Source organism: Photinus pyralis, unplaced genomic scaffold (assembly GCF_008802855.1).
Source record: "Photinus pyralis isolate 1611_PpyrPB1 unplaced genomic scaffold, Ppyr1.3 Ppyr1.4_LG1, whole genome shotgun sequence".
In the NCBI taxonomy this organism is placed as follows: domain Eukaryota; kingdom Metazoa; phylum Arthropoda; class Insecta; order Coleoptera; family Lampyridae; genus Photinus; species Photinus pyralis.
The window spans coordinates 28,349,134-28,376,261 of record NW_022170249.1 but is presented as its reverse complement, the minus strand read 5'-3'; the positions used below and the strand labels follow the sequence as shown (position 1 = coordinate 28,376,261).

The 27,128-nt window shown below is 35.6% G+C and overlaps 3 protein-coding genes across 6 annotated transcripts in view; 2 read left to right on the top strand and 1 right to left on the bottom strand.

Moving 5' to 3' along the window:
- The window catches only part of LOC116177565 (lutropin-choriogonadotropic hormone receptor-like), a 38,275-nt gene extending 22,470 nt beyond the window's left edge, over positions 1–15,805 (top strand). For 2 of the 4 annotated variants that reach the window (XM_031496559.1, XM_031496578.1), the window contains exons 3-15: positions 909–983; positions 1,707–1,784; positions 9,432–9,506; positions 11,620–11,685; positions 11,734–11,802; positions 11,857–11,931; positions 12,034–12,151; positions 12,244–12,449; positions 12,495–12,746; positions 14,233–14,528; positions 14,589–14,832; positions 14,882–15,268; positions 15,316–15,805. In XM_031496559.1, coding sequence (XP_031352419.1) covers positions 909–983; positions 1,707–1,784; positions 9,432–9,506; positions 11,620–11,685; positions 11,734–11,802; positions 11,857–11,931; positions 12,034–12,151; positions 12,244–12,449; positions 12,495–12,746; positions 14,233–14,528; positions 14,589–14,832; positions 14,882–15,268; positions 15,316–15,472 — 2,098 coding nt within the window. In that variant the 3' untranslated portion in view covers positions 15,473–15,805. The remainder of the gene's footprint in view (positions 1–908; positions 984–1,706; positions 1,785–9,431; positions 9,507–11,619; positions 11,686–11,733; positions 11,803–11,856; positions 11,932–12,033; positions 12,152–12,243; positions 12,450–12,494; positions 12,747–14,232; positions 14,529–14,588; positions 14,833–14,881; positions 15,269–15,315) is intronic. The other 2 variants (XM_031496568.1, XM_031496588.1) reach the window with 2 other exon arrangements.
- Positions 15,806–19,367: 3,562 nt separating this feature from the next.
- LOC116159428 (microsomal glutathione S-transferase 1-like) lies at positions 19,368–21,222 on the top strand. The gene is made up of 3 exons (XM_031472396.1): positions 19,368–19,621; positions 20,708–20,787; positions 20,864–21,222. The coding sequence occupies exons 1-3, from the start codon at positions 19,490–19,492 to the stop codon at positions 21,144–21,146; spliced, it is 495 nt and encodes a 164-aa protein (XP_031328256.1). The 5' UTR covers positions 19,368–19,489; the 3' UTR covers positions 21,147–21,222.
- A 1,495-nt stretch (positions 21,223–22,717) lies between these two features.
- On the bottom strand, positions 22,718–26,005 carry LOC116160067 (4-coumarate--CoA ligase 1-like). The gene is made up of 7 exons (XM_031473202.1): positions 25,548–26,005; positions 24,305–24,512; positions 23,942–24,260; positions 23,579–23,896; positions 23,170–23,524; positions 22,953–23,118; positions 22,718–22,897 (listed from the first exon to the last, which is right to left on the bottom strand). The coding sequence occupies exons 1-7, from the start codon at positions 25,668–25,670 to the stop codon at positions 22,785–22,787; spliced, it is 1,602 nt and encodes a 533-aa protein (XP_031329062.1). The 5' UTR covers positions 25,671–26,005; the 3' UTR covers positions 22,718–22,784.
- Between the last annotated feature and the right edge of the window lie 1,123 nt (positions 26,006–27,128).

Here is a 27,128-nt window from a genome sequence, read left to right as displayed (position 1 = left end):
TTGTTTATGAGACGAATACAAAAATTATTGTCCGTGCACCTAAATAAATGTTAAAAGCTGCATTGTATAGTGTATACGTATACCTATACGATTTCTTGATTCTGTCTAGTTCTGTTATGTAACTTTCAAATCTGGAGACAACAATAGCAATATTATAAACTTCGGTGGGTACATATACATACGCGAGTACTAAACGAAAATAGTACGAACAAATTTGTCTGAAAATGCAAATAACATTTCTCGCATTTTATAAACGGTAATCGCACAAGCTATGAGGGAAGAATTTAATTTCCACAGGCCCTATACAAATTGAGTTACTTGAAGTAACTTTTAGAAGCTAGCTCATTCAAAGTATAGGAGATTGAGGTAGCTACATTATAATTAGTTGTTACTACATTTTTTGGTAGCTTCTCCACTTTACCTCTTATTAACCACAGTATAGCGTAATTTTCAGCTCTTCGGGTTTAAATCTTTCAGCAATATTCATTTTTCTGTAAGACAAGTCTATTTTCTATGATTTTTAGATGCAAGATTGCTATATTGTTAGTAGTTTTTCCACTTTACCTCTTAAAGTAGCGTAATTTTTCTCATACTTTCTATAATCATAGTATGCTCAAGTGCTAAAGTGAGCAAAAAAGTAATTTATAATCAAGAGGCCACGCGCGTTGAGAACAAAACTGTTTTGCAAATATAAAAACAGAAAAGTTCAAAAAGAAAGGGAACTTCTAAAAAGTTGCTCTGAAAGTGAAGAAATTTGTTCTTAAGCCTTGTACTCAGGGAAAAGAAATTCTTTAACCCGTTTTGTTAATCCTTTTTCTAAGTAAACGTTGAAAATTAAGTTTAACTACCTCATTGAATAAGACCTCTTTTTCCATTGTGAATCTTAATGACACATCTTTTCTTTGCAGAATTCTTGAAAGTTTACCTTTCCTTCAAGTGATTGAGGAGGGAACATTTATGGATACACCAAATTTGCGAACATTGTGAGTAAATATGTTTTTTTTTCTTCATATACGGTCGTGAGTGAAATGAAAACCTCAAACCTACCAGATGCACCAGCCAACAGTAATAAAGGGCAACCCCATTTTTTGAGTAACTCGTAAATATTCATCGAAGAGGCAAAGTATAATGTATGGATTCTATATTGAGACGTTGCAGTTGTCGTAAAAGTTTCCTTAATGGTCTGGTCAGAAATTTACTTAGGTGATAATATTCAAAATGTGGCTAGTACCTTGTTTTCCTAGAAATGGGAGAGGGGAGGGACGGCATCATGGTGGAAGCTGAGTCTTGTTACGAACGAATTTTGTGGTGCTTTATGCATGATACTAAATATTAGAGAAGCTAATAGTCCAATCGAAAATTTTCCGCTGCCAGAAAATCGTGGGATTGCAATATTTGGGTCGGAATATTTAGTTGGAAAAATCAAAAACAGTTTTCTGAGGGTAAACATTCCAAGAAGGGTCCTTCGAGAGTGAATTTGCGGGTGGGAATTTACAATGGCTAATTAATTTTCTAGAACTGAGCAAGAGGTTTCCCAAATATTTACTTTGGAGCCCCTACATTAGGTGCGAATATCACGAGGGTGAGTTTCCTTGGAGATATAAATATTTCAAGGGGTTGTTGTGTGTTTTGAGGATTTCATTTGATTAATTCCTCTAATAAGCTTATGAACAAATAAATGAGTTCGTTTTATTTTATAATTTCAGGTACATATCGCATGCGCCGCAAATGAAATCTCTGCATGGAGTATTTTTTGGAGTGACGGCCAGGAAATTTCGTTCTTTGTAAGTAAGTAAGGAGTTAATTATGGCTATAAAGTAAATAAACATTAATTTCAATCCGATTTACTACCTACACCATTAATTAGTGACTAGGGCTACGAAAAATAATGGATATACCGGAACCTTGACCGCAACCCTATTCGTAGTGACATAAAGATAGTGGAAAAATGTTTCCTATTTGGATCTCCTATTCCAAGAAGGTTTCCAATCCGAAAGCCCCGATTCTTAGCTACTTTGCGTTTTCGGTTCGGCAAAAAGGAACCGACATATGCAATTTTGTCCATACACGGTGTCCATTTTTCGAGTGCCACTGTGGAGATCTCGCTTAACTTAAGAGTAAGAAAGTTGGTTACATGGGGGCAAAGTTGCGAATTTTCGTACTGAATAATAATCTGAAAAGAAATTTAAAATATCTTCAATAGTTTTGAAAATATTGAAAAAAAATGAAAATTTCTGATTTTTTTATGATAAACATTTCAAATTAACACATTATTCAGACACTTTTTAATGGAGATTTCGAATATGGCATCTCGTTTTTAATAATTGTCAAGATGACGGAGAAACACGTGGCAACTGTAGTTTTTCTTATGGGCGCCATTTTGAATATTGACATTTTGGCACTCGAAAAATGGACATCGTGTATATAAAATTCGAAAAATTGCAAAGCGCGCTCCTGTATGCAATATTCAAACATAACACAGAAGAAACTTTTCCTAACTCGTAGCAACTTACTAAATCAAATTAAATTCGCGACTGAACACATGTGTCCTATGCGGAAAATGAAAATTTTAAATAAAAATCGAAAAGTGCACAACGCTAGAAAGTTACAATTTATTGATTTCTTCCCTGAATAGATCCGATACATACAATATCTTATAAATCAGCACATTCAAACTGCAATTAGGTAGCAGATTGTTACAGGTCCATTTTTAGTTAAGTTTTGCTTTAGTTATTTTGATTTTTAGGTTAGGAATTTGTTTATTTTGTTTTGATTTTCATCACATAGGCGTGCCTATTTTCTTAAATTTCTTCTTTCAATTTCTTCGCTTCTTTGGATTCTTGCTCTCTTCTTACAATTGTATTTACCTTTTCACGCTTTAAACGCTTTTCCTTTCCTTACTGTTTTCACTATTCTAATTTTCGAAGCTTATGTGTACTATTTTATTCCATGTTACGCCTCTGGTCCGCTTTCAGTGTCATCTATTGTCAGTTCTTGTAAACTACGCTATTCTTTCCCGCTCTTTTCAAAAATCTATTCTTCTTTTCCCGCCAACTTTTTATGTTCCTTAATTATTGGTATTACTGTTCGTTTTTTTGAAAATCTTCTACGTTTTCGTTTCCGTTTTGGTCAATTGTCAATTGTACCTATGGTGTGCTTGTGAGGTGCGGAATTTTTGCAGCCGCTTTTATCCGACAATTTTGGGATTTCTACCCTCGTCATAAAGTCTCTACTCATTGCAAGGAATTGGTATTTCTTCCTTGGAAACCCTGTTTTGGGGATTAAGAGTGGAAGAGGAAGCGCATTTGTATTTGTGAACTTACCTACAACCAATATATATATGTTACCCTTGCTCGCCGGATTTCAACCCTTGTGTAAGTATTTTTGTTGTCTGTATCCTTTTCTATTTCTTCGTTGTCTCTTAGGATCCGAGCTTTATTTCACCATCCACCAATTTAATTGAGCATACATATCTATATATTGTCTCTACGTTAAGGCCCACACCATCTCGTAAGTAGCCTTTTTGTGATAGTTGTAGCTCGTAATGTTGGGTTTTTGTTCTAGGGCCTTGTAGTTTTAGTTATTTCTTGTCTATGCTTGTTATACGTACCTATCTACTACTAAGAAATCTTCGTCTTCGTCCATCTCCAGTCTTCAGTCGTCGTCTTCAGTCTTCAATCTTCTTTCGATACCCTCAAATTTCTTTTTCCTTGTTCCCTTCTACCCGCATCCCTATCCTTAATCTGCCCTGTATTTAGCCACTGGTCTACCACCGCCAAGTCCGCCGAACAACTTCAGGAGCCAGAACAGCTAAGTTCAAGTGTTCAAGTTACCTACCTACCTTAAAAAAAACCGTTAAGTTTATTTAAAAAAAAAACCCATCACATTAATTCAGCCACCCTACATCATAATAAGTAATTTAGTCAAATTTTATTGTTTTACTGTGAGACGAGATCTCGTACCGTTTTCTTTTTTTGCCGTTATTTCCCTGTTATCATTCCGTGCCATTATCAATCATCATCATTCGCCCTACAATATCTGTGTTAAATTCTTGATTTCCTTGAAGAATAAATACCTTTTCTTTCCCGCTATCTTTCTCTATTCTCTATTTCTTTTTTTATAGTTTTACCCCTGCATTTCCAGACCAACAGGAGCAGGTTTCTAATTTTTTTCCTGTGCGGCTTGGAACTATCGAAAAATTAGTGGCGCCTAAATTTTCGGAGCATTTATAGCTATTTCTTTCAAGATCGTCGAACCACCCCTACCACCGAGAGCAGCTGGAGCCGTAGTGCTGGGTTTATTATTTCCTTCTAGTTTTCTTCGTCACAAGATGCTTGAAATTGTGTATCGAGTGCTAGTGAACGAATGCCGCAGGTTTATCCATAATATGCATAAGAAAGTATTCTAACTTTAAAGTCAGGCCAGAATTATTTAGGTTTTTTCTTTGACAACACCACTACAAACTGTGCCGAAAGTCTGGCAGCAATGCAACATATAAAACATCATCCAGGTTTTAAACAATGTTTTACATTGTAACACCAATTGAAAATTTCACTTTTTGTTTGCTCTATTTTCCATTCTCGTGCGGTTAAACACGAATTTAGACGTGATGTGTTTACATTTTCCTTAAAAGCAATACGATTCAAAGTGGATACATGCGTTTGAAAGGGCTTATTTGTGCCACGCCAAAGAAAACAAAGAAAAGACGGTGTGTTATAAGTTATAAGTAACCTTTGTGGAAACATTTTGATAACAAAACTACTGGACCATTGGGAAAAAGGAAGAAAAATTTATAGACGTACAACAATGAACGAAAGAATAATATGAAAGATCAAATATTCTGATAATAAAGGTGAAAAGGTAATTTGTGCTACAACGCCGATAAAAAAGTTTGCATTGTATTCGCGCCCTTTCAATCAAAGAAAAAGTAATCTGGAAGAACGCGGTTACTGTTTTTATGCGGTAACGCAGGAACTTTTTATGTACTCAAACTATTGATCCTACTACTTTTAATATCCAATAATCGAGAGAAATTAATGAGAAGTCGAAGGGTGAGAGACAGCTTCGAATCCCAGCTCAGTGACGTTGGTACCCGGTCAAACTAATTAATAAACGCATACGCATGAATGTCAAACTGAATATATGCAAATTGAAACGCTTTTTGCAGGGAAAGTAATGAGTTTCGTATTGTTAACGAAATCTGATTAGTAGCAGTACAGTGTGGATTGAATTAATTCATTACATACAACCACAGACAACATATACTACAGACGGTCAATGCAATGCTGTAGAAATAAACGCAACACCTAATAGAGTACGGTTAGTGTGTTGTCTACCTTGAAGCAGTCGAATTAATTTGTTGTAAAATGTGGTAGACGCACAGAAAACTGTTGTGTGTGGTAAAAGTGTGTAATAGATGGAGTCATTTTTGTAAAAATAAAATACATATACTCAAACCTTACTTCCTCGGCTTCAACGCCGGCCTTTACGTAGATAAGATAAGCGCTCACCGCTCACTTGTATAACATCATAAATTACATGAAAGAGGATACATTTTAATTCTTCATTTTTCGCTTTTCTAAACATTTAAAAAATTGATGGAGCGAATTTGGTTATACAAGGGCGGAAACTAAATTTAGCCTCCACATATAAAATTATGAGGTTGGACAAGGAAAGATTTTATTAGAATAATAAACATAATTTTTGTTTTTCCATAATAAATATATTATTATACCGGGTGGTGACTTGAACAAGGCACCATAGGAATTGCAATAGTAATTTTTTCATTTCTGATTATTGACTTCTGTAATTATTTTAGAGAGAAAGTCTATTTAGGTTTTTTGTAGGGAAACAAATTACGAATCCATGCATACTATAGCTTTTAATTTTCTGAACTTTGAATTCCAGAAATTGGATAACTAAAAACTTGCGCTTTTAAGAAAATCAGTGGTGCCATGGCAATTTGAAATCAAACATGGCAAATGCAGGCGCTTTTGTTTGATTTCCTAACTCCATGGAATTACCGACTTTATAAACGCGACAGTTTTTAATTTTTAAATTTTTACTGATTCTGAATTTATCAAATACGAAACAAGAGTATTTACCGATTCGTTTATATAATTCGAGGTAAATCTTTCACTCACGCCTTTGACGCTACCGACGAAGGCGACGACGGGCGACTTCACTTCAGCGCCCCCCAGAATTGGCGTCCAGGGCCTGGGCCCCCCCTCGCCCCTCCCCCTCGCACGGCCTTGCCTACCTATATGTATATGTGATATTTATTATAGCATGATCTGTGATAATAACATCACAAAATTTTTTGATTAGGGAAGGGAGCACTTAACGAACTTTATTTATTTTATGTCAATGTATGTGTAGGGTCAACATAGTCCAGCCAATTAGCTCCAAAAGTATTCTAAACTGGATGTTGGCATTTCACACAACGAAACCAAGTGTATTCTAAGTAGTTCCCTGCCCGGATTCTCCCGGAACATATTGCTATATACACAAAAAAACCAAGAAAAAATGGAAAAATGCAGTTTTTTTCGCATTTGACTTCCAATTATCTCGTCAACTAATGCTCGAGCTCATAGAAATGAATTTGTTTCGAATAGAATTTTCAGTTGGTACAGAACCGTTCATTTTTAAATGTTATTGTTTTTTCTGGAAAAATACAAAAAAAGTAATCCCAAAAATTAACATTTGTTTTTGTTGATACGCCCTTCTCGATGCTTTGTCTTTCAAACTGGATGACTCCCAGAGCGTTTTCAATATTTTTATGGATGGTGGAACCGTAAAACAACCTATTCCAACAATTGTCTCTGTTGTCCCGATGAGTTTTGCAAATCGACGGACTGTGGAATTAGTTTAGTGGAAACCCCAGAAATAGAACAAGAAAGTAACTTTATAATAGGCCCTTGGCACTCTGTTTAATAAAAATCATACCAACTGTATCTGATAGAAAAATCGATTCTAAACAAATCGTTCTCTTCATTTTTTCCGTAAGAGGAATAGTTAACGAGATACCTAATTAAGTTAAATGCGAAAAAACGATATTTTCCCATTTTTTCTTCGTTTTCTTGTGTATAGCAATATGTTCCCGGAGTTTCCGGTCAGCTAGACTGTCATTTACGGATTCAGGGGATTTTTTGCATACAATACACATGGGCCCGTATGAATAAAAGTAAGCAAATGCTTATACTTGCAAGATTCAAAGTAAATACTCGTAAGTGCTCCTTCGCACTGGGTGACTTAGCAGCGCTTCTAAGCAGAAGGACAGGACGCAGTGCAGCGCTGCTAAACCATGCTAAACAGACCAGTATGAAGGGGCAGTTACGAGTATTTACTTTGAATTTTGTAAGTATAAGCATTTGCTTACTTTTATTCATACGAGCGCTTGTTTCGTTGAGTGAAGTGACAACACACTAAACCGGCAGACAGTAATAGATACAAAACTATAAACCATCTCGAGGATCGCTATTAAAACTTTGCTTTGTGACAATTTTCGTAGGTAATTGCACAAGTTCATCAAAATGCTCTTTTAACAAATTATGAAAATAACCGAACGCAGTTTTTTACTGATAAGATATTTGAATAAACAAGTAAAAAGGTTTTCGCCCTAAGGCGAGTAACTTCAGCGCATTTTCCATAAATTGATCAATACTTCCCCAAATGCCATACCTATGTGCGCTACGTTTTTCATTACTAGATGCATATATGGTTAAAATGTTAAAGAAATATCTTCATAAATAAGGAAGTTGACACTTTACTGCGCAGTTGATATTGCGCGTCCTGCGCATGCGCTTATTAATCTGATATTTACAATATGCAATACGTTTGCTTTTACTATAAGTATCTTTGGTTAAAATTTCAAAGAAATATCTCCATAAATAAGAAAGTTTGCATTGCGCAGTCTGCGCATGCGCACATCTGAATTTTACTATATGCGATATATTTGCCTTTGCGCAGTTCAATCGTCAAGATTTTCTTTGACTCAGGTGCCAGAGCGATACGCTACCGAATGCAAAAAGAACGAACTAAATATCTTGAAAACTGTAGGAGTAGTTAAGGCCTCGGACAGACGGACGGACAGAGAAAGTGGCTGCAGTAGCGCACCCAATTTCGTTGGAAAATGCGCTAAAAATTATCAGGTTTATTTTGATGCACGAGTGTAATTCGGGGGAATATTTCCCGAATAGACATTACAAACTCACCTTACCTACTTATCAAATTGTTAAGTGTATTCCCATGAAATGTGCAATTAGCGCAGGGCTCTTTCGTTTTCTACAATGCAATTACCGCCGTAATTGACCGATAACTGCACACCTCAAATGGGATTTATTACATGATGAGGCAAATATTCATTCGAAAATTGCTTATGTTTAGGTTTTCTTTACCCAAGTTAAATGAATTTAAATTGCTGATTGCAAGATTTATTCCACAAACGGAGAGACAAGTAGGCAAGTAGAGTACGTAGGTATATAAAAAAAACACGGAGATTACACTTTTTTCGAGAATTCGAAAAGTGGTGCAAGTTATATCGTTTCTTATGCACCCAAAGACAACGAGTAATACGTAATTGCGAATATGAAGTGATATTTGCTTTGTATGTGTACCTGCAAAGATTATCAGCACTTCGCCCAGATGTAAATATGGGGATTTCTTGCGAGAGTGGGACAGCTTTCTAATAATAAAGTATCAATACTTCTTTCCCTAGACAATTTGCAAAACCATTCCAAAATAAGAAATCTGTAGAAGAACCAACACATTGTTGTATGCGCTAATAGATAGAGCAAAATAGAGGGATAGCAGGTTTTTAAATAAGGGGACATGTGAAACAAAACTTGGCGTGCTTTTTCCCCTTAAGATTGACCGTCTGTAGTATATGTTGTCTGTGATACAACTAAAGCATAACAAACAACTTGGTACTTTGACATATACCTGGCGTCGCCGCCTCCCCAGGATTTAAAATATGAAAATTGATTTCGGTTTAAACTTTTAGTCTCACTGCAAAATTCTCGAGATTTCTCTGAAAATTGCTTACTTGCAAAATTAAACACCAAATGACCATAAAGTATTGTATCTATACATATATTAAAAATCTTAAATAATTACCTGGTTCCAATTTACATTTCCTCTATACGTTTTTCAATTTAAAAAGTTACTCAAAGGTAACTAACCTTAATTACCCAACTTTTAGAATTTAAATCGAATCTTAAGAAATGTATGTCTTATTTAAATTTTAATAACTATGTTCGTTATCCTTGTTTTATAACTTTGATAATCCTCGAAACGAACGATTTTATCCACTTTTTTCAAGTTTCGCTTTCCACTTTTAATTAAGTTACTGTAAAATTAGGCACAGAAAGATTAAATTGAACTGTTAAAAGAAACGAGCATTACCTATTTGAAAAGTGTTTATTTTGTTACAGGCGGATAGTGGGGACTGGCCTACAGGAAATTCCAAATTTATCAAACCTACATAACGACAATATTGTACAAATGATGTAAGTATGCCTCCATTGTGTCCATTTAAACATCATCTGGGGCAGAATTTATGTGAAAAACTAAGGCACGCATACAAGGTGGAGAAAAATCGATTTAAGCATTCCTTGCAATATGTTGAAGGATGAAGGCCTACACTTTTACAGCTCAATGAACAAACTTTGAGCTTTAAATTGACGACGATTCAAGACGGATATTAAATTGCGTCAATACATTCTATTACAACTCAATTGACGGATTACCATACATACTTGTAGTAAACAATTAGGCATGCTAATTAAATATTGTTTGTATAGGCTATTTTTTTCGAAATTTTTACTAGCACCCCTTGTCACAAACACAGTCAGTACAATAACTGGCCTCTTTACTTATCCTACACTTTACGCCACTCGTAATCAACTTGCATTTAAAATGTGCAAAATCGATTTAGTTTGGGGGTTGGTAATACAAAAACGTACGTGATCAAACCAAATACCTGTTCAAATTTTGTTACAAAGAACTCGCATAATCACCTACCTCATATATCTCTCATTTGGCCTATAGATGTAGCATTGTCTACCTATAAGATTTTGGGATGGCACACTTAAAAATATGTCACTTACGAATTTAATAAATAGTATCGGATCTAACATTGAATCCTGTGGAAGACCTGATGTTAATGGTAATTTACTTTTGGAGTTTGTAACGGATGGTTACAATATTTGAAGTGCGATGTGTTTATTGACAAAGTAAAGCCTGCTGCATCCAACTTTCCTTATCATAGAAAATCTCCAATCGATTTGGTCAATTATGAACAAAATGTCTTACGGAAATTAACAGCAGAAAGAACAATCTTCAAATCCACCAATTACTTACAGATTTACTCTTGAAATTCCGCTATCCACATAATTTATTGGAAAATCTGGCCTCTAAATTCCGACACCTTATAAACGTTCTATAACATTTAACGCCGAACCTTTTCTAACCCTTTAAATTAAAAAAAAATCAACTTTACGTATATTTAGGAAAAAACATTCAAAAAATTCCAAATTTCAAGCTACCGTTGTTACAAGAATCCTCCGTTGCGGATATCATAGGGGTTGTTTGTAGACAGCTTGAAACATTGTGGAGATCGACGGATTTTACAATATTCTTATATTACTAATTCATTTCTGATATTGAGAGTCACGCTTTGTGAAAAAACTGGAAAGAATTCACCTACGCTATAGGATTATATTTTTGGTAGCCAGTATTAGTCCAGGCGTCAGAGATCGAAAATCGTGCGATTGAAATATTCCCAGGAAAGCCCTTTTTTCGTCAATTGCTTCTTTTTTCGTTATAAACGATACCATAAAAGTTTCTTCCAAAATTTTGACCCGGAATAAGTATGTTAATTAACCCAAAAAAGGGTTTTACTTATGTTTTTTCAATATAATAAATCACAAACTTAGTACTATTAAATAAATCATATTTCTATAAGAAATTGAAGAGAATAAAATTCTCTACAATTTATATATTCACTTTCTTTTTGTAGGTCCAATGAATTCGTCCACCTAACTTTCATAATGAAAATTTGAATGGCTTGTGTCAGCAAAGTACATTATTTTGGTTGTTAACCCTCAGAATATATCCTCCTTTCTCAACACGTGAAACTTTAGTAAAATAGCCAATTCTTTACAGCTTATTTTAACTTCCGCCTGCCTCAAGATGAATGGAAACAGCTCAGGTTAAGAAAGAACAGGTAAGGTCCCATTTTTTTTGGTCAAGTTAAAAAACAATATATTTCCGGGCCGAATTTCAGATCATCACGATAAAACGAAGCAATTGGCGAAAAAAATCTTCCCTAGGATTTTTTTCGGCAAAAATATCTCTGACGCCTGGACTGAGATACAGTTTCAAACATATTTGGTTTTGTTAATCCCGTGTTATTAGCAATTAACATAATTCAAAAGTAGTAAAAGAAATTTGGAATCAAATTTATATGGAAGGAATTTAAATATGACAACTCTGATTTGTATCCTCATTTATTGACCCAATTGCAAGGGCAACATCTAACATCAGTTTTGTAATTTGAAATGCGCATTTTATGTCTAATATGTGTAACCCGTAACTCTAATATTAAATTTTTTGTTTCAGCGAATTAGATCGTAATAAAATCGAAAGAATACCCAACAATGCAGTCAAGATTAACGCCGAACAAGTGTAGGTAACATTTAAAATCTGTCTTTTAAATAGCCGACAATTTTTCAGGACGTTTAATTATAACGAAATAACTGTAATTGAAAATTACGCTTTCAATGGCTCTCACATTGCCGCTTTGTAAGTAATAAATGTACCATCCCCCAGGATTTTGATAATGGATTTCGTTTTTAGGAGCTTTAAAGGAAATGAACGACTATCGGAAATCAAACAATACGCGTTTCAGGGCCTGAGTAGCATTCAGCAGCTGTAAGTGTAATTAACTGTATTCATTTTTATTAACTGTTTCGTACGTTTACAGTATGATTTTGAAATTTTTTCTTTTAAACGGTAGCAGTTTTATGATTTTAGAGATTTATCAGGAACGTCCATACGGAGCATACCTGTGGCTGGTTTGAGCGAAATTGAAGTTCTCAAAGTTGAAAATACTCCAACTATGAAAACTATTCCCAGCATTTACGAGTTAAGGGTACGTATGCCTGTAATATAGTATGCTCGCATGCCAAATTTATTTTCGTATCGAGGGGAGTATACACGTTACTTTTTATTATTACCTTTCAGCATTTGCAAGAAGCTCATCTAACTCACCCGTTTCACTGTTGCGCATTTAAATATCCCGCACAGCACGATCCCATTGGATATGCTCAATATCAAGAAACTGTAAGAGCGGCATGTGATCGCGCAGCCCCCGCCTTAGATACCGGGCAGTTCGTAAAGTTCAAGAAAAGAAGTATTAGAACTGTCGGAATGTGGTCCGATCCATTTGAGTGAGTATAACACATTACAAAACGTAGTGCATTCAAACGCTTCAGGGACATAGGGTATGGGGATGTTAAGTATGATACTCAACACCATGCTCCGAACGCGCATATCGACTGGAATTTAAATGACAATGGAAGACCGACCGACTATTCTCATTTAAATCCACTACGAGGGCACACAATAGAATATGTTGAAGGCGTTGCGAGTCCACTGGATGAAGATTTTGGAACATTTCACCAAACATCCGCCGAAATTTCGGAAAACAAGCCATTTGACGCTTTCTGTGGGAATTTCACTGATAAGTACGTTTTGTTTATTTATTTTTTACCGCTATTATTAACGCGGCACTAAGTATCGGTTTTTCTCTCTAGTAGGAAAATAATTGTTCGTGAATGGAATTGGATCGTTGGTCAATCAGGTCACCAGTTTGAGGGGGATCCTTACTTGCGACCCACAGTTTAACTTCATCCTTGAGTAACGGACCCGATCGTGAGATCGAGTACTTCTGATCCAACCCTACTTACCATGTTGAGATGCGCGTATGTGTTAATTTGCGAATCTTAAATTGGGTTAAATAGGGTTTTCGAAACAAGTGTCTTAGATCGGATACGTGGTTCAGTCTTGGGGTTTGCAGGTTGTGGCTTAATCGGATCAACGGGGTTGTTATAGTATTCTAGGAGCTCGTGAACTTGTTGGTCAGTAATTCTTCTTATGTCCATCATACCCCTCCATACTTGAGACATAATTGATAAAAAATAGTAATTTACGTACCAACTACCAAGAAGTATTAAAAACTCATTTAGACACCACGAATATTGTGAACATCTAACGCCTAAAATGACTCTTTAAAATTGCGTGTTAGTGCAGGGTGTCCTAAATTGCGCACTTTTAATAGGTTAAGGGTACTTTCGCGACGAAATAGAAAAAACTGATCCCCATTTCTGACCCTTTTGAAGCTAGACGGTCAAAAATGTTTTTTTCGACGAGAACTGCTTATGAAACTAGACGTACCTTTAGAAATTACCGTGAAAATATGATTGACTTGAGCTTTGCCTTCGGAATTTCAATGACAAGCACTGTATCTTTGTCTTCAATATAACCAATAAGTAGTTAATAGATAATTCTTTCACTCGTACCGCATCAGATATTGCGAAAACAATAACTCCTTTGCATTTTTCCTTCTGCTCAATAAAGCAAATCAAATCGAAGTGCAATGATTATTAATTTTTCTTTGATCTCCAAGCAAGACCGCAGCATATAGCATGGAGTCCATAACGTAGAGGCTGCATTTTTTATGTGTACAATGTTGTAACTATACAGGAGGCACACACGAAATGAAAAGAGCTAAATTAAGGACCCACGGTTATTCTGAAAACACATCTGTTCCGTTTTAAGATATTTTCGGGAAAGTCCGATTTATTTGATGTACAGTTGCTACGAACAGAAAAACTGTAAGGTCGCTAATTTTTACTGAGTGACAAAGTGGAATGAGAAATTTGAACTCACTTTTTAATAATTATTTTTATCAGTTATGCCTCAAATTTAAAGTGCCAGGCACGGAGGGGACGATAGATACGAGTTAAAATATCCAGGCAGAATGTGGACCTTATAATGTTCAGTAGCTCCTAGACTGTAGACCTAACAGTTTAAGTACAAGAAGAGTGGTAGATACTCGAAATTAAAGAATTCGGTTATGAAAATTACACACTTTATTAAATCTAACTATGAAGAGAAGTCAAAAAGCCGTTGTAGATATCGCGCATCAATTTTAACGTTGTTTCTTTCCAGCACCCGATTCATTAAGTGTTATCCAGAACCAAACGCCCTTAATCCCTGTGAAGACATCATGGGTTCCTACTGGTTACGTATAAGCGTTTGGTTCGTGGTAATATTGGCGGTGATGGGAAATATGGCTGTGATAATCGTCGTAATATTTAGCGGCGGGGAAATAACGGTGCAAAGATTTTTGATATGCAATTTAGCATTCGCCGATTTTTTTATGGGACTATACCTATTATTTATTGCGAGTATGGACTTGCACTCTGTCGGGACTTATTTCAACAGCGCGTATGATTGGCAGTACGGTAAGTTATTCAAATTTGGGTTGTGTTACGTTCAAGATCACGTACAATGAAATTTTCCAGCTAACTGGTTTTTAGGTGTCGGCTGTCAGATTGCGGGCTTTTTAACGATGTTTGCGAGTCAATTGTCGGTATTTACACTAACCGTTGTCACTGTGGAGAGATGGTTTGCCATCACGCACGCGATGCATTTAACCAGAAGGATACGCATTAGAGCCGCATCTAAGATAATGTGCTTGGGGTGGCTATATTCCATTTTGATCGCTGCTCTTCCCCTTTTTGGGGTGAGCAACTATAGTAGTACCAGGTACTTGTGGCTTGACCGTATGTGCTACCTACTACTTTGATTGTTTCAGTATTTGTCTTCCCATGGAAGTGAATCATATAGTAGATAAGGCTTATTTAATAACAATTATAGTATTGAACACTATAGCATTTGCGTTGATCGTATTTTGCTACGCGCAGATTTATTTCAGTCTCGGTTACGAGACGAGGCACAGCAGTACTCATGGCGAGATGACAATCGCAAAAAAGATGGCACTCTTGGTTTTCACCGACTTTGCTTGTTGGGCACCCATAGCGTTTTTTTCACTGACTGCGCTAGCTGGATATCCACTAATAGGGGTGACAAGAAGCAAAATACTGCTCGTCTTCTTTTACCCTCTCAATTCATGTGCCAATCCCTACTTATACGCGATAATGACCTCGCAATACCGAAGAGACTTCTTCCTTTTACTTTCGAGGTACGTATCTCAAACTTTTACATTTCAATTCATTTTTCTTCCAACAGATGCGGCTTATGCAGAAAAACAGCTCAGCAATACACCTTAACTACATCGTCTCTACACACTGCTAATAATTCCCACCCTATTCCGTTACTAATGATAAAATCGAACGGTCAAGCTGCGAACACCAAGCCAGAAAATGCTGACGATGCCTTCGTGTAATTGTTCCTCCAAACTATTACGAGCAAAATGTGACAATTGAGCCAAAACTGACTAATGGTGCAGTATTACCTGTAGATGATATCTGCAATAGTCAATCGTCAAAAAAGTGCTCTTGGTACAATTGTTCCACACCCCACTGAATCCGACAACTATTTAGTTTAGTTGTTTTTTTTTCTGTTGCAATTAAGTAACTATATTATATAGACGTAAGAATTAGATATATGTAGATCCTTTATTTTTGAAATGGATCACTACGACTTAGTACCTGTAATGTATAATATTGTAATATATTTGCAAATAAACTAGTGAGGTTATTTTACCATTTACATACAATTAATAGCAGTTGATTATATTCCAAATTCCATTTGGCAATTGGCAAAGAAAACAACAGGTAAATTAATAAACATTTGAAATGATATCGGGCAGCTTTCTTTACAGTAATGCTTAGCGCTGAAGTTTGGAAGGCGAAAAGTGTGCAAACCAAGGTTTAGGGCCATTTTAGAATAAATAAACTAATACTATTATTTTTCATGTTTAGAGTGAGCATGACTGAATTTGTATCCATTTTCTTTATCTAGCTACAAGGTGAATATATCGAATTATCGACAGGATGTGATACAGATACAAAGCAAGGGACCCCCGATTACATTCACATTTTGGATAAGATCGCTAGTAGCAAATGCTGGTCTTTTTGAGTTAATAGCAGGGGCGGACTGGGTAACTGCGGGCCAGGTGGAATTGCATAGGGCCATTAAAGTATTAGTGTAGTAATGATGGTGATCGGGGGGGGGGGGGAGGTGCACCACAAAAACATTTTAAAGTACTCGAAAATAAATTACCATACAGTTTTTTTTTAAATTGCGCCCCTGGTTATACACTGCCTTTTTTTGAGCCCCGAAATAAACATTGTCATTTCTTATAGAATGTGGCCTGTAGAATCCATAATTTCAAACAGTTCCAAGATTGCGCTACTAGTTCAAAAGTTACAGCCCTTTGAATTTTTTTTCGAAATTGGTTTCTAGTCTATAACTTCTGATTGAGAAGTCTGATCAAAAAAGTACGAATTGATTTGGATCCTACGCACTCAAATTAATAAGAAAAAGTGTTTTCCCGATAAATTTTGGTGTAGTCGATTTTTGGTAAAAAAGGAAGGTAATAACTGCCTGCCTTTTTTTGGGCCCCGAAAAAAAAATTGTCTCAGATCGCCCCGGAAAAAAAAATTTCTTATAAAATGTGGCCTGTAGAATCCATAATTTCAAACAGTTTCAAGATTGGGCTACTAGTTCAAAAGTTACAGCCCTTTGAATTTTTTTTCGAAATTGGTTTCTAGTCTATAACTTCTGATTGAGAAGTCTGATCGAAAAAGTACGAATTGATTTGGATCCTACGCACTCAAATTAATAAGAAAAAGTGTTTTCCCGATAAATTTGGGTGTAGTCGATTTTTGGTAAAAAAGGAAGGTAATAACTGCCTGCCTTTTTTTGGGCCCCGAAAAAAAAATTGTCTCAGATCGCCCCGGAAAAAAAAATTTCTTATAAAATGTGGCCTGTAGAATCCATAATTTCAAACAGTTCCAAGATTGGGCTACTAGTTCAAAAGTTACAGCCCTTTGAATTTTCTTTCGAAATTGGTTTCTAGTCTATAACTTTTGATTGAGAAGTCTGATCGAAAAAGTACGAATTGATTTGGATTCTACGCACCCAAATTAATAAGAAAAAGTGTTTGCCCGAGAAATTTTGGTGCAGTGGATTTTTGGTAAAAAAGGAAGGTAATAACTGCCTTTTTTGGGCCCCGAAAAAAAAATTGTCTCAGATCGACCCGGAAAAAAAATTTTCTTATAAAATGTGGCCTGTAGAATCCATAATTTCAAACAGTTCCAAGATTGGGCTACTAGTTCAAAAGTTAAAAGAAATTTTGGTGTAGTCGAATTTTGGTAAAAAAGGAAGGTTATTAGGCGTATTAGTTTAGTAATGAAGGTGCCGCGGGGAGGGGGGTAGCTGTAACGGAAGCTTGTTGAATTTTTCAAGTTTTGTGGATTACAAAATTATATTCGGGTATAAATGCGTATCGATGATTCAGATTTCTGTGAAGTTGTAGTTTTCATTAAAATTAACAAACATTTTTTTTTTCGATGTAATTAAGTTTCAAATATCGTGAAATATAAGATGAGTTATTGGTTTTGGACTTCCTATTTTGGGCGAGTTAACGATTAGTACGTGATTTAAAAAAGGTCACCGGTTAAAAGACGCAATAGATTCTAAGAAAAATATGTAACAAAATAGCGAGGCTAAAAAATTATGAGTTTGTTTATTTCCGGAAACTCGATGGGAGCGTTAATTACGGGCGTTGGTTTACTCGCGATATAAAAACCAAAATGATCAGAAATTGAGGGGCTTTTTGCGTAGATATTCACGCGGAGCGTGGATACCGCCGCGGAAAACGCGGCCACCACTTATAAAGTTTTTTTGTAGACATTCGCACGGGCGAGTGTCATCGCGGAAAAAGCAGCTTTTAAGTAAAAAAAGGCCCAAACCAAATAAAATTTGTTGCGCGTATTAATTTAGAATCGTATTGTTTAACCAGGAACAAGTTGGTCGTTCTGGAATAGTGAATTGTTCGGAAAGTATTAATCATTGAGTAACTGCAGTTTAGTTTAACGTGCGATTGAAAGACTTCCGTTCAGAAATTATATAAAGTACGAAAATTGCGCTAAGAAATTGTTGTTCAATTGGGATTACGCGATTGGATTTAATAGATGAAGATTGAGAATAATCTAAATCATCCTCCACTACAATACCCACCATCTAAAAAGGGGAAGAATACTACTGTTTAAATGTAAGTTATTTTTATGAAAAGTTATTCACCTAGAAATTTATTCATATAAAATTTTTATTTTGTCATTTTATAATTGTTTTTGCCGAATGGTTTTATATAGATAGGATAAATATAAGTTAGAAGTTAGAAGGATATTCATTGCTGTAGGTATTTAATTAAGTGTTATATTAAATAAATTTAAATATTATTCAGATTCAGAATAGATGTAAGTAATTGAGTAATTAAGATTTAATATAAAAAAAAGAAAATCAATATTGTGAGTGCAGTGGAATTTGGATTTATTTTATTTTTTTTTCAATATAATTTATGTAGATTTATTTTTTTATCAATCAGAAACGTGAGACGGTAATAGTAGGGCTATTACATAGCTCTGAAGTGCACCACAAAAACATTTTAAAGTACTCCTTTCTCGAAAAGTTTTTTTTAAATTGCAGCTGATAATTAAAAGTAATAAAATATACAATCCACACGAGGTGCGTCGCCTATCATTGTATTTCAGCACTTTCAAAATACTACGACAAACAATGATAAATTCATTGTAAAACACTTCAATTAAAACAGAATTTTTTAACAACCTAACATCAACCCCAATTAGAGAAACGTGTTAATAATTTATTAATAGTGCAAGAAACTAAATACAGCACATACTTATAAATTTCCAACGGGCCATTATGATCTACAGGCTAGGTGGCAATCGCCACCCGCCCCCCCGTGCCAGTCCGCCCCTGGTTAATAGTCCAATTATTTACTTGCTACCTCAATCAATATTCAATAACTGCACAAGATTTATTAGGAGAAATTTAAGTAGCAAACGCTATAATAGTCCTAATACTATGCGATCAAAAATGAGTTGCTGTCGAGTCACCTTTGGAATTTTTGTTTGTATGGAAAATCGTACTTAAATTGAACTTCCAAAGGCGACTCGACAGCAACTCATTTTTTATCACCCGTTACTTGTCACCATTCTCTCAAACAAACAGTATCTCTTACTAATGGCGGCATCTATATGTTGTAAAACTAACTGCATGCAGCGTCTAAAGGAATTTCTAACAGTAGGATCTACTAGTACTATTAGAGTTAATCATAATCACGCGTTCAGTCGTTAGTAAACAGTCGGGTAGTTAGGTAATACTTGTTCTTCAGACTAGAAAACACACGAGAGGGTTTAACGCTGAATACGAAATGGCTGGTTTATCAAAAGTATTGGATACCGACAATACAGTGTTTTGCGCATTTGTAACATGCAGTTCTATATTAGTCCTAAAAATGATGGGCATGTCTATATTGACAGGAAGACAACGAAAAATACACGGTGTAAGTGATGCATTTTAGATGTAGATAGCTTTTTACACTTGAAATAATGTGAAAGTTGTAACCTAGCTAGGTACCTAAGTTTATTGACCGTACGTCTAAAAATAAAATAAAAGTGTTTTTTAGTGCGCAGTCCCTGCTGATGAGGGAAAGGTCAAGATTATTTTATGGGAATTAGTAATACCATCTTCATTCATTCATCTTGCCCATTACTTTTCATTTTTATACTCAACACTACTGATTTCTATGTTCTCGTCTTTGTTTGGTTCAATACATGGCATATTATAAATGATATAGATAATATAAATATACATTAAATAAAAAGAAAATTGTAATTAATCTAAACTGCAATGTAAATATGATAACCACTTATCGTGTATTGCTATTTTATCGGTGTAGACTATTACCAACTAACAAGTTATGAACTGCAAGCCTGCGATTCAGGTTACGAATTTTCCTACGGTCTTGAGATTGTCTCAGACCGAAGTACACATTGCATAAATATGGACTTTCATCTCCCGTCAAACTGTCAATGTCTCCCATACCCATACCCATACATTAACACTCTCCCGTCAACTCAACAGTGTACTTAACCATCACCAACAATTAACGTGGCCATTGGACGAACGCTACTTGATGAATATCTGAAGAACTTGGACGAAGTGTCACGAGAAAATTGAAATGACGTTCTATAGCGGAAAGGAATAGAAATGATGAGAAGAAGTTCTTCAACATTTGATAATAATTCATCTAACGAATTTCGATGTAAACGTGATAGAAAATTTGCACCAACTAATACAAGAGAAGGTGCATGAACTGTTTCTAAATGTTCTCAGTGGAAATAAATACATCTTGGGGGTGAAGCAATACGTCAGTAGGTTAAACGAACTAAAAAAAGCTGCCCCGGTGGCGAAGAAGCGTTCTACTGGCATTCAGACGAAGTTTAAATTTTCATTATTCCCTATGTCTGACGAAAAGCATCAGAGAGAAAACTAAAATAATGTAAACGACACTTTTACATAGGTGCCTGGTGCTTAACGCTATTGCCTGCCAGTTACTACGCCTTTGACTAAGCATATTTTGTTGCAGGTCCCCGCGTCACCTGAAGATCTTACTCTGTTAAAAGGAAAGACAATTGAATCCCATCCGGATGTCGATCGCGTTCGAAGGTCTGTTATCGATTGCAAAACAACATACATAAAGATAAAAGTTAGATTGGGTTCTCTGACCTTTTGTTGGTTTCAGGGCGCATTTGAACGATTTGGAAAACATTCCGATCTTCTATATGGCTGGTATCGGATACGCCTTAACTGATCCAAATCCGTCAGTGGCTGTCGCTCTATACAGCACATACACATTGGCAAGAATTGCCCACACCATAGTTTATGCTGTTCATGTTGTTCCTCAACCGGCTAGAGGAATATCTTGGGGTGTTGGTTTTGCTATTACTGGATACATGGCGATGCGCACAATCAAATACTTTTGTTGTGATAGTTGCATAGCCCTTTGTCAGAATTGGGTACATTAGTGGAGGAATTTGTGCTTAGTATTGTTTATACATTTTACATTGGTTACTTGAATAAATAAAATTGCTTCAGTGCCTACTTTTGTACAAACATTTTTGTTAGAAGTTGGAAGTTAGCATTTAAACTCTGATACAACCCGTAAAATTTATTTAAGGTCATTGTTTAAATTTTAAACAATGATAAAAGTATCGTGTACCTTCTACACGATAATTTTTTTCGCCGTGTATAAGTTTTAAAAATTAATTTATAACAATTTATAAATTGAAAATCATTAAATATTAAACATCATCATGCTAGAACAGTTATAAAATGGGGTGTTAGTTGATAAGGGGCCCCATCAACCACTACAACTTCTGACTTAAGAAGCTAGGGGTTTCATTTTAATTGTGATTTTTAGAGTAGGAGTTATGGATTACACATTGATATGAAGCGTAACGATCAACTGCTGAAGGACATACCTATGCGCCAAACACTACTGTTGCTTGTTTCAGAATCTAATTTTAGAATGATAATTACAAGTATTATCTCAAGGTAGGTAACTATTTTCTAGGAGAAATAATACTTCTAGTGTTACCATGAATTCACATCTTACTCTTAAGTTCTTTGTGGGAATAAATTAAGATGGGTTAAATTGCTTCTAATCCTTTTGCCTTGAGATTTAGATTAGTGAAGGGAACTAGAACTTCCTAAGAATCTCTTCATCGGGTGCTGAGTCATTCTTCCACGCTTGCAACTATTCATTAAACAACTCCAACTTGGCATCCCTTACCTATACGTATAATCACATATTACTTCACCTAACTCATACTTTTTAACAATTTCTTGACTCTCCTCGGGGCTGTATTCGCCGTTTCCATATATCACTCGAAATGGTATCTAGAGGGGATTGAAATAAACGTTTCTTTCAAATAAAGTTTTGATCAAATACGTATTCATTGTCACTGTAATTCGCCATTGCAGACAAATTAATGTGTTAACAAATTAATTACTTAATACGTCATTTTTGACATTTACAATTTTAATAATCAAGTATCATTAGTTTAAATCAGCGATTTTCAATAAACGAAAACCAGTAACTGTCAATTTTGAAAAATGTAAATAACTTTCTTAATATTAGAATTTGATTAAAACTTTATTTGAAAAAAACGTTTATTTTGATCCCCTCTAGGTAGCATTTCTGTTTGGCAGGGAGGTTAGAAATCACCCTGTATAAGTGCGATCTAATTGAATTACATTTTACTTGTATTTACTATGTATTGTTTTGTGTGTCCTCTATTTCACCTTTAAATCTGTCCTCTATTCCACCTTCAATTATCCCCACAATAGACGTAATTACTGACCATATGATTAACTGGGATGTATGGATGGGTACAGTTAGGGATGGGAGTGGAGATGGTGATGAGAGGAAAAAGTACTGCAGACTGCTCCAACTATCGCATCAAGGATTTCAGCATTATGCGAAGCTACGAACGTCTAAAACGCCCTGACAAACCCCAGACAGAGCAGTCGACAGCGGGATTTGAATCCACAGACCCCCCCCCCCGCAAGCACTGCGCCACAGGCTGGCGGTGTGAACAGGAAGAAATTCTTGCTCGCCCTTCTTTTTATATTACGCTAAATTTTACAGTAAAACCTACATTTTAATAACATATTTTCTTAAGTTCTTTTCTTAAAATTTTTCCAGATATCGTCCTTGGTATTTCTTCGATAAATCGCACACCTCCGTATAAATGCTTGTGAATTGATAGGTTTTCTGAAACAGAATCAAACGTGATGATTATCTTCAGGGGCACGTGTATGATTTTTACCAGCGACAAATTCGACTAATTCTTGTTCGGTAATATTTGTATCATCTTGCCGAACAACGAATGCCAGAGGCAACTCTCCGGCTCGTTCGTCAGGTATGCCGATAACTCCACAATCCCTCACAGCCGGATGACTTAAGAGAACGTCCTCCAGTTCGGAAGGGGATACCTACAAGAAATAAATGTCGCTTTTGTTTTCGATACGTAAGTAGGCAGTTACCTGGTAACATTTATATTTAATTATTTCTTTAAGTCTATCCACAATAAACAGCTTTCCTGCTTCATCATAGTATCCCAGATCGCCGGTATGATAGAACCCGTCATCATCAGCGATGGGAACATCTGCTTCCGTTTTCCCCTTATAGTAACCACTGGAAACGCCTATGCCCTTTATGCATAATTCGCCAACGTGTAAAGCTTTAACGGGTTTTTCCGAGCATAAGTCAATCACTTTGCATTGTGAATTACATAAGGGTGTCCCCACATCTGCGCCGCCTCCTGTACTCTGTTGGATTGTGCATATACCACTAGTTTCAGTGAGACCATACAGTTGTCGAATAGAAACATGTGGAAATCTAATGAAGGGGATTATAAGTAACTATATATATATTGCAAGAAAATCGTGAAACCTCTTTAGAAATTCTTCGTATATATCCTGTCCCAATGGAGCAGCACCCACTGGCATGTCGTTGATACTTGAAACGTCATAATTACTAACCGCCGGACTTTTCAGTAGAAAATGCACTATGGGGGGCACAGTTATCAATTTTGTCACTCTATAGTCTTGAATTGATTGTAAAAAGAGGTCCGGTTTAAATTTTTTCATAAGTATTACCTTCGTGGACGCAACAATTGGTGTCAAATGTATATAAAGCCCGTATACATGAAAAAAAGGCAAAATTGATATGACTACATCATCCGGTCCAACGTTTAAGTATCTCGAATCACTAAAATGTCTAATTATCATCAAATTTTGACAATCTTTGTCTTACTTAATTGTATTTACTCCCAAGATCATATTTTGATTACTAATTTTGACGCATTTCGGTAAACCGGTTGTTCCAGAAGACAGCAAGAGGAAAGCTATGTCTTGTATCTCGACTTTGTCGATTTCAAAGTCTTCGCTCAGGTTTTCGATCAAATAATCGATGCTTGGTAACCGTGAATTGTTCTTGTCCCAAGAGCCATCGATCGTTATGATGTCAAAAGTTAACGAAGATGTATTTTTGACTTGCAACAAATTTGGTATCGCAGTTAGCGAACTGAGTATAACGCTTGGTTTTGCAATGCCAAGTGCGTGTACGAGTTCTCCTGTGTTAAAGATTAGAAGCGTTCACTGAACCGTACAAACTTACGTCGAGTGTAGCTGGGATTTAATAATAACACAGTGGTGCCTGCCAGCAACGCTCCTAAGAGCGCCACGTATGTATTTGGGAGGTTCTCCGAGACTATTCCCACGACATCTCCTTTTCGTAGTGGAATAGACTTTAGAAATTTGCAGAGCTTGACACTTTTACTCAGAGCATCTCCACATGTTAATTGGATTTTGGAATCAGCATCTATCTGAAACAAATTTAGGTAGGTAATTGTAGTATGTATCTTAATGTATGTAGGACAACAGATAAGATTGAGTCGTGCGAAAACGGCAGTTTTAATATAAATATAATATACAGTGTGCCCATTATGTATAGAATATAGTATATATCTCAAAGTATATACAAAATTCTTCTATATGAAAGTTGTTTAACATTATTTCCCATAATAAAGTAACATTCAGTTGTTTTTATTTCAGAAAACAAATGAGGAAAGAAAAACAATTGAATTTTTTTTAATGGCAGCACTCCAACATGTTAGTACCCGTATTCAAGAAAAGTTTCCAAAAAAATTTATTATCCAGATATCCTACATCAAAATAAAACAAATGAACGTGAACGTTTCTTATTAAACTTTGAAGACAAAACGAAATTAGCTAAAATGGGTTTCATCGCAATGAATGTTCAAAATGTTCACCATTAATTGCAAGTCAGTGGTATAACCTATAACAAAAATTCAATTGTTTTTCGTTATTCATTTGTTATCTGAATTTGTTTCTGAAATGTTAAACAATTTTCACATTGAAAAATGTTATATGAAGTTTTTGATTATCAATGAGAAGGAAAATTCAATTCAATTCTTTCCTATTCTTATCTATTTTTACTTGAGCTGAGGAGTAAAGTACAAAAGGTAGCTCTCAACGTACGACAATAAAAGAAGAAAACTAAGAAAATTCTTTCTAATAGTTGTAACAGTCGTTACAGGGTAACAAGATCAGTAAATTTCTACACTTTAACGCAACGATTTATCTATTGTGAAGGGTGTAAATTTTATGGAACTATTATGTACGGGAACCATTACCCATAGCTTCCAGAGGGGGTAAGACCACGTTCTAGGTGGGCCTGAACCCCATTTACTAAAATTGAGCAGACAAAAAACGCAATTGAAAATCTTAAATTAACTAAGCGTCAGTTTCATAATGGAGGTTATCTGTCAGTTAAGTTTATTAGAATGTGATAAAACAGGCTCTAATCTAAGTAAATTACAATGTTATAGGACACATACCACTAAAACGTCGTCCGCTTTTCTGTCTTTGAGGCAGTTATACAGATATATACCTAGGGATTCAAACCATATCTTAAATTTTTCTTTGGGGCCAGAAATAATACAACTATTGTTTGTTGCCATCGTTAATAAACATTCAGCTTAGCACACCGATTAGCAAGTACCTAAGTTCACTTACTACATGCAAGTATAATGGATTTATCACTTTAACTTATCAATTTTGTAATTCCACTAATGCAATAGACCAAGCTTTCCATTTGTGACATGCGACCACACTTCTCATCTCGTTTTCAAATGCATGTGACCGTGTGGCAGCCTTCTGCATGAACTTTTCCCTTCGACAAGGTTAACCATGAAATTATTTATAGATTCTACCATAGCACGACGAAGAGGTTATCAATATTTGAAGTAACTGTATAGGAAAAACACATTTGTTTATTAAATCAACATAAACTACCAATGATGCGTAGGTATCAATACCGCATCGTAGAATAAAGGATAAGAAAAGTTGCGTGATGTTTTTTAGCAATTTTGTAAACCCCCCTCCCTGGCGATACGTGTTGAAATTTAAGATTCCCCCCCCCCCCTCTCCTACCCAAAATCACGTGTATTTTTTGTTAAAAGTAGGTATCTTCAAAATTTTCAGAATATTATCTTACCTCTGCTATTCAAAAACCCCTTATTTTTCAGAATGCAACAATGCTTGAATGGCCTGTTCTCGGGGGGGAGTATGGTCACACGGCAGTGTACAGTCAGCCTTCGAGCATGGTCCCCAAAGCCATTGCTTACTTGATAATTTTGTCGACATTTTTTGGAATATACTGGCGCTGTAGGTATTAAATTACGATACTTGGCTTTCACATACGGATATAAGGACAATTATTTTAGTAGTCGAGACAAATTTTACTTTTGCTAGGTTAAAGTCATTCGAGTTATTGAGTCATTTTAAGTAGGATATTAATTGCAGTTCTCAGTATACGATTAGTTTCAGTGTCAGACGGTACATTGCTATACGTGGCCCAATCATTACCCCTCTTGTTGTTTGTTTACAGATTTGCAGTATACGCGCCCTTCTTGTGCTCAACAAGGCCATTGCGACCTGTAGTTCAAAAGGTAAAGGTTGTTAATTTGGTCGATTTACCCTACTTTAACGTTTGATTGCCTATACAGTGTGTCCCAAATCGCGTGGGATTGCATGGGTAACTTTGTTATTATTAAAGATAGAGAATTCATTAAATGGGCAATGTTTTGCAGTTTTGGATGCTTATTTAACATTTCCTTATGTAAATTCAAAATGTCGCATAGGTTCGACGTAAAATCAAAAAAACTAAAATTGGTCATTTCCTTGAATGTCTTATATCATCGAAAGTATAAGAGATATAAAAAAAAGTTTTATATAAAAGTGACTGTCTTTGATACGTTTAATTAGAATTGATGTCAAAAAAAATTCAAGATGGCCACTTTTGAGGAACATTTACCAACTTCCTAAAGTTAAATGGGCGCCATATTGGATTTTTAGATTACTTGATAGATTTTTAAATTCTCTTTTCAACGAGCTATCATAGCATAAGATTGAAAATA

Bases quoted from the DNA above. Each gene is read 5' to 3' on its own strand.
- LOC116159428 (XM_031472396.1), top strand. From the start codon at position 19,490: ATGGCTGGTTTATCAAAAGTATTGGATACCGACAATACAGTGTTTTGC. The intron at 19,622-20,707 runs GTAAGTGATGCA...ATTTTGTTGCAG, and splicing joins GACAACGAAAAATACACGGT to GTCCCCGCGTCACCTGAAGA. The intron at 20,788-20,863 runs GTCTGTTATCGA...TGTTGGTTTCAG, and splicing joins GATGTCGATCGCGTTCGAAG to GGCGCATTTGAACGATTTGG.
- LOC116160067 (XM_031473202.1), bottom strand. From the start codon at position 25,670: ATGGCAACAAACAATAGTTGTATTATTTCTGGCCCCAAAGAAAAATTT. The intron at 24,261-24,304 runs GTAAGTTTGTAC...TCTTTAACACAG, and splicing joins AAATCCCAGCTACACTCGAC to GAGAACTCGTACACGCACTT. The intron at 23,525-23,578 runs GTTTCACGATTT...CCCCTTCATTAG, and splicing joins TACGAAGAATTTCTAAAGAG to ATTTCCACATGTTTCTATTC.